Source organism: Salvelinus fontinalis, chromosome 42 (genome assembly GCF_029448725.1).
Source record: "Salvelinus fontinalis isolate EN_2023a chromosome 42, ASM2944872v1, whole genome shotgun sequence".
Taxonomy (NCBI): Eukaryota; Metazoa; Chordata; class Actinopteri; order Salmoniformes; family Salmonidae; genus Salvelinus; species Salvelinus fontinalis.
The window spans coordinates 18,118,174-18,124,717 of NC_074706.1; the positions used below are offsets into that span (position 1 = coordinate 18,118,174).

Sequence of the window (6,544 nt, forward strand, 5' to 3'; positions counted from 1 at the left end):
AGTTCTCACCATCACAGTCAGTTTCAGTCCGCCCAAAGATTAAATGAAACAACTGATTGTATTAGAAACCTCTAAACACATTGCATTTGAGCAGTGGTGGGAAAAGGACCCAATTTTCATACTTGAGTAAAAGTAAAGATACTTTAAAAGAAATTGACTAAAGTAAAAGTGACCCAGTAAAATTCTACTTGAGTAAAAGTCTAAAAGTATTTGGTTTTAATGTACTTAAGTATCAAAAGTATAAACCATTTATAATGTCTTATATTAAGCAAACCAGACAACATGATTTTCTTGTTTTTTTAATTTAAGGATAGCCATGGGCACAGTTCAACATTTCAACATTTGTGTTTAGTGAGTCTGCCAGATCAGAGGCAGTAGGGATGACATGGGGTGTTCTCTTGATAAGTGTGTGAATTAGACACTTTTCCTGTCCTACTAAGCATTCAAAATGTAAGGAGTATTTTTGGGTTTCAGGGAAAATGAAAGGAGTAAAAAGTACATTATTTTCTTTAGGAATGTAGTGGAGTAAAAGTATGTTGCCAAAAATATGAATAATAAAGTAAAGTACAGATACTTCTAAAACGACTTAAGTAGTACTTTACACCACTGCATTTGAGAATCCTATCTAGGCCTATTGTCAGAAAACAGTGTAACCTAATCTATTTTCAGGGGGAATGGCCTTCATAAAATACTGCTTCACTTGTTTGTACGATGAAACATTATGCATTTTTTGACTAGCAAATAAAAACGGAATAAAAAAATATCTTCATTAATCAATAATCATTGCATGACTTTATTTTGTTGACCTGACCTTATGTAGTAGTATTTAGCAATCAGATGTGGACAAGGTGTTCAAGAAATAACAATACAAATACAGCCTCATTTTATTTATAGATGGACAACCCACTGGGTTGACTTTACAGATTTAGAATTGAACCTATTACCTTTCCATTCGGTGACATGTTTGAGTAGTGTGCTCAAAACAGAGAGCATGCGTGATATTTACTTTGCATGCGTTTTTACGCATGCCATTGATCAGAGAGAGAGGGAGAGATTATTCTCCCTCTACACAACTGTTGCTCTAATCCTCTTTGAGAGGATATGCTTAGTAAAACTACAGGTTGGAGACGCTGCTGCAGCCATATTGAACAGACATTTTGTAAAAAAAACAAAAACGATTGCTATTTTTTTTATTTGATTACCATATTCTAATGACCATTTAGCCTACTAAATCTTTTTACAACTAACTTTGAAACTTATTTTCGGACAAATCACTGGATTAATCAGTAGGCTAATAAATTGTAATGGTCTAATTTGGTAACCGTTTAATTAGTGGTTGTAGATTAGAATATCTCTTTTTGATAGTTTAGAGATTGTGACAGTGACAACACAGTTTTGAAGATGAAGGACCGATTGGAACAGTTGAAGGCGGTAAACTTAGTTTTTTTATACACTTGTTCATGTTTTAATGGCCTTGCTTGCTATTAGCTTAACATATAACCGTTGCTAATCATATAGAATGATATAATATGGATGGGGGACGTATCTGATTTACTCGTTTGTTTTTGGGGAAGTATCTGATTTACGTGTTTGTTTTTGCGCACCGGATGCGGTTGGTTCCGGATGAGCGGTTTGACCACAACGTTCGATCAACTGTTGATCCCCTTTTCAGGCCTAGAAAAGCATAAATAGTCTAGTTGAACATTGCCCTAATAAACATTATAGTATTAAGTTATTCTTGGAAGTAGGTAGGCCTAATTGGGGTGTGATGATATTTAGGCTGTGCACTTGTTTATTGGTGGTGCTTTACAAATGGAGGTGGGTGGGTAGAGAGAGGGGACCAGAAGGGTTGATTAAGGAAATATGAAAGGGTTGTTTTCTCCTAATTTCCTGCACCTCTTCCAAGGTCTCAAGGTTATGATGTACTGGCTGTTCATTGTAGCTTATGTGCCCCGCAAACCTTATTCTGTGTGGTAATTTTTTGAATAAAACTTTACAGTGGATTTAAATCACATTGTTTCACTAACGTAAGAACCGCTAAAAAAGACTGCGAGTGTGATTATCTCAACACAAACGCACCACCACAACAACTCTGATGTCTGTGTGTGTGTGTCAATAGAAAAGTGATGTGGCTGGGGACGATGTGGAGATTCCAGTGGAGAACCAAGCCTTTATGGATGACTTCTTCGCCCAGGTATTTCTGACCGTACTCCTGATGTGTGAGTGTGCTTGTGCGTGTGTGTTCACCAGTGTGTCATCATTGCCTGTCTCTGTCTCAGATTGAGGAGATTCGCAGCAGCATTGATAAGATAGATGAGAGTGTGGCGCAAGCAAAGAAGCTGTACTCTACCATCCTCTCCGCCCCTACATCAGAGCAGAGTAATCACCATCATTCAATCCCCCTCTCTCTCTCTCTTTCTCTCCTGCACTCTCTCGCTCTTCATCTCTTTGTTATCTCACCCCCTTTCTTTCCATTCCACATTGTTCATCCTTTGTGGCTTGTTGATACTTCAATGTTACAACCTCTCTTCTTTTCTCCTTTCTCTGTGTTCATCCAGAAACGCAAGATGATTTGGAGGCAGTCACCAACGACATCAAGAAAGCAGCCGGCACCGCTCGCAACAAACTAAAGAGTAAGTCCTTCCCGCCCCTTTAAATATTAAACGCACCATATCTTACCCACAGTCTTTCTGACGACCAACACAACAGTCATCAAATTGTATAAATGTAGTTTTCCTGTCAAGATAAGGTGTTTTTTTAATGCCGTGGACGGCAATACCATAGTAGTTATTGTTGTTGTTGTCGATGGCCGTAGTCATGGTAACGGTTGCATGTTCCCATCCCTGGCAGGTATCGAGAAGCAACTTGAGACAAACACAGATGAACGGTCGTCAGCAGACATGAGGATTCGGAAGTCTCAGGTAACCCTTTAAGAAACAAACTAACCTCAACCAAACCCTTAACGCTATCGGTTTGCACGTCAATCATGTCCCCATTGTTTTTCCTGTTGGAGACCGGGGTTGGAGACTCAGGTTTCATTCCCACTGGTTACCATAACAACCTCTTTACCCATCTTCACCTTTTCCCAGCATGCCATCCTGGCCAAGAAGTTTGTGGAGGTGATGACCAAGTACAACGAGGCTCAGACGGACTTTAGAGACAAGAGCAAAGGCCGCATCGCCCGGCAGCTGGAGATCAGTGAGTCTGATGCCAGTCGTAGAGACAAGTTATCTGGTATAACTAGGGCCAGGATTTTTGTTCCTGGACAAGTCAATTGTCAGGAAAAAATCCAGGCCCAAGTTGCATTAAGTTGAAGACGGGAGTGCATGTTTCAACCTATCACAGACAGACTCAAGCAAATACAGTGCTCTTTACCAGTGCAAATACTTGGAAAATCCTTTCAAATACTTTGAGTGTTTGCTTGAACCTGCCTGGCGTTGGGCAGGGTTGCAGTTTTGTTCATTTTCTTTTCTGGTTTATTAAGCCAGGCAAGCGCTAACAGACACAGATAAAGTATTTGAAGTATTTGTTAAGCATTTGAAACCCAGATCTGCTTTTGATGGCATGTATTAGTTTATTCTATGCCAGCATTAAGGGCCTGTTATATGTTATTAACTTGTTATTAAGCCTTTCAAACATGTTATTAACCCTTTCATACATGTTATTAACCCTTTTCTGTGAAATCTCCATTCCACAGCGGGAAAAACAACAACCGACGAGGAGCTGGAGGAGATGTTGGAAGGAGGGAACGCAGCCGTCTTCACCGCAGGGGTAATTCTGTGTGTGTGCGTGCGTGCGTATGTGTGCGTGTGTACAAGTGAGAGTGTGTGTGTGTGTGTGTGTGTGTGTGTGTGTGTGTGTGTGTGTGTACAAGCGGGAAAGCTTGTGTGTGTGTGTGTGTGTGTGTGTGTGTGTGTGTGTGTGTGTGTGTGTGTGTGTGTGTGTGTGTGTGTGTGTGTGTGTGTGTGTGTGTGTGTGTGTGTGTGTGTGTGTGTGTGTGTACAAGCGGGAAAGCTTGTGTGTGTGTGTACAAGCGGGAAGCTTGTGAGTGTGTGTGTACAAGCGAGAAAGCTTGTGAGTGTGTGTGTACAAGCGAGAATGCTTGTGATTGTGTGTGTGTGTACAAGCGAGAATGCTTGTGAGTGTGGGTGTGTACAAGCAAAAATGCTTGTGAGTGTATGTATGTTCGTGCATGCTTGCGAGTGTGGGTGTTAAACCGTTGTGTGTATACTCTCCTATGTGTGGGTGTTAAACCGTTGTGTATATCGTCTCCTATGTGTTTTGTAGATCATGGAGTCAGGCATATCAAAGCAGGCGTTGAATGAGATTGAGGCGCGGCACAAAGACATTGTGAGGCTGGAGAGCAGCATCAAAGAGCTTCATGACATGTTCGTGGACATTGCTATGCTGGTGGAGAACCAGGTAACCCTTCACACCTTTTAGGGTGGATCCCAAATGGCACCCTATTCCCTACGTAGTGCACTGCTTTTGACCTCTGTTTGTGTGTGCCTCTCCCAACACTCCGCTCCGCCCACCCCCTTCAAAGGGCGGTATGATTGACAAGATTGAGAGCAACATGGACCAATCGGTGGGCTTCGTAGAGCGGGCAGTTGCCGACACCAAGAAAGCAGCCAAATTTCAGCAGGAGGCCCGTAGGGTGAGTGGGGCTGAAACCATAGAATTGGAATGAGTAGAATGGCCGTCCCCATTCAGGTCGATGATGCCATAATAGGTGATTCTATTTCTACGGCTGAAACGTCCTGTTTATAGGTCCACTTCAGTCCGGACCATAGACCTATTACCTATCACCTTGGTCCATACAGGAGAAGGGATACATTGGCTTTGTCCCAAATGGCACCCTATTACCTTCATAGTGCATTGCTTTTGAAAGTACTGCACTATACAGGAAAGTACTGCACTATACAGGAAAGTACTGCACTATACAGGGAAAAGGGTGCCATTTGGGACGCACCCTAAATCTAGTCTTGCTACAGGGGGTTCAGCATTCTCACTGATGCAAAGAATCTCTTAAAACTTCAGAACCTGCAATGACACATTTAGTCTCGAAATACTTATCTTGGGTTATGTTTTCTCTATGCTCAGGTCAATTTTCCCTTTCGTTTTTCTGATTTTTTTCTCGTTCTGTTTCTTCTCTCCCTTCCCTTCATTGTTTCTTTATATTTCTTCCTCCTCCACTTCCTCCTCTGTGTCCTCTTCCTCTCTCGCATCCTCTGTCTTTCTTTAATACTTTCATTCTGTCTTCCGCCCTTTAGAAGCAGATGATGATCATGTGTTGCTGTGTCATTCTCTGTGTCATCGGAGGGTCCTTCCTCTACAGCTTTATCAAATAGGAAATACCATCCGGGTAAAACTGGTTGTAAAACTGAGATGTGTTCAAAACTCCAATCTTACACTTTTACATCATGCATTGATGCAGAAGGATGTTAGCCTGGTCACAAATCTGTTTGTACTCTTGCAAACTCCATTCCTGTCTGTGTCAAGCCAAACATGTGTGGCATGGTGATGAGTGACAAGGAGTTGGCATGATAGCACAAACAGGCTGGCACTCAGGCTAAAAGGATGCAGATGTGTGTAAAAGATTTCCAGGTGTGATCAGGGCCTGTATTTATAAAGCCTTTCAAAGTATGAGTGCAGATCTGGGATCAGTTGAACCTTTTAGATCACAATGAATAAGATTTACATGGACAACCGGGGCACGATCCTAGATCAGCACTCCTACTCTGAGATGCTTTATGAATTCGTGACCAGATTAGATAACGTTAGATCCAGGTTATTCTTAGTCTTTGTCCCACATGGCATCCTATTCCCTTTGTAGTACATAGGGAATAGGGTGCCATTTGGGATGTAGATTTAGGCTGTATTATTGGCCTCAACGTGATAATCACTTGTGACTCTGGCCTCAGGTGAAGTTGAAGAGGAGTGTTCCAGATTACCCCCAGTTGAACCTGGGTGGATGGATCAACAGTGGACACTGTCTGTCAAGAGATACATACAGCGCTACTCAGAGGAGATGCACCTCAGCCCGGCTAAAGGCCTTCCACCCTACATTGTCTTTCGTCTTCTCTCTCTCTCTTTCACACACACTCTCTGTCCCCCTCTTTTCCCTCTCTCTCTCGTTTTTCTTTTCAGGCATGCTTCCCCCCACAGCTCCTTTTCCCACTTCAAGGATTTGTGTCAATTAGCTTTGGTAGTGTGCTTCCTTAATAATCTAGGCGAAAGACAGGTGAACGTTAACACTGTGTAATCATGTCAAGTAACCTAAAGATATTGGTAAACAAAATAATATGATGATAAAACGATGATTAAAAAACTATACAATTTCTCACTGCCCTACTGACAGCTAGTAATCAAAATGACCCCAAAATGGCCCGCTTTTATGTTGTTATTGTGTTATTGTGTGTTGGAAGTTATTGCATAATATTTCACCCACGTGTTTAATTTTTTTATCCTACATGTGTGTCGATGCATGTACCACCAGGGGGCATGCCTGTGTCAAACTGTCACATGCACTCTCTCTAGAAAT

The 6,544-nt window shown here is 41.8% G+C and overlaps 1 protein-coding gene across 1 annotated transcript; it reads left to right on the plus strand.

The window, feature by feature from the left end:
• The first annotated feature begins 1,853 nt into the window (after nt 1-1,853).
• LOC129841344 (syntaxin-3-like) lies at nt 1,854-6,014 on the plus strand. Its single transcript, XM_055909575.1, has 10 exons — nt 1,854-2,194; nt 2,280-2,379; nt 2,559-2,633; nt 2,851-2,921; nt 3,090-3,198; nt 3,698-3,771; nt 4,288-4,422; nt 4,547-4,657; nt 5,274-5,365; nt 5,925-6,014. Exons 1-9 carry the CDS (start codon nt 2,174-2,176, stop codon nt 5,349-5,351), a joined length of 774 nt encoding a protein of 257 aa, XP_055765550.1. The 5' UTR covers nt 1,854-2,173; the 3' UTR covers nt 5,352-5,365; nt 5,925-6,014.
• The last annotated feature ends 530 nt before the right edge of the window (nt 6,015-6,544 follow it).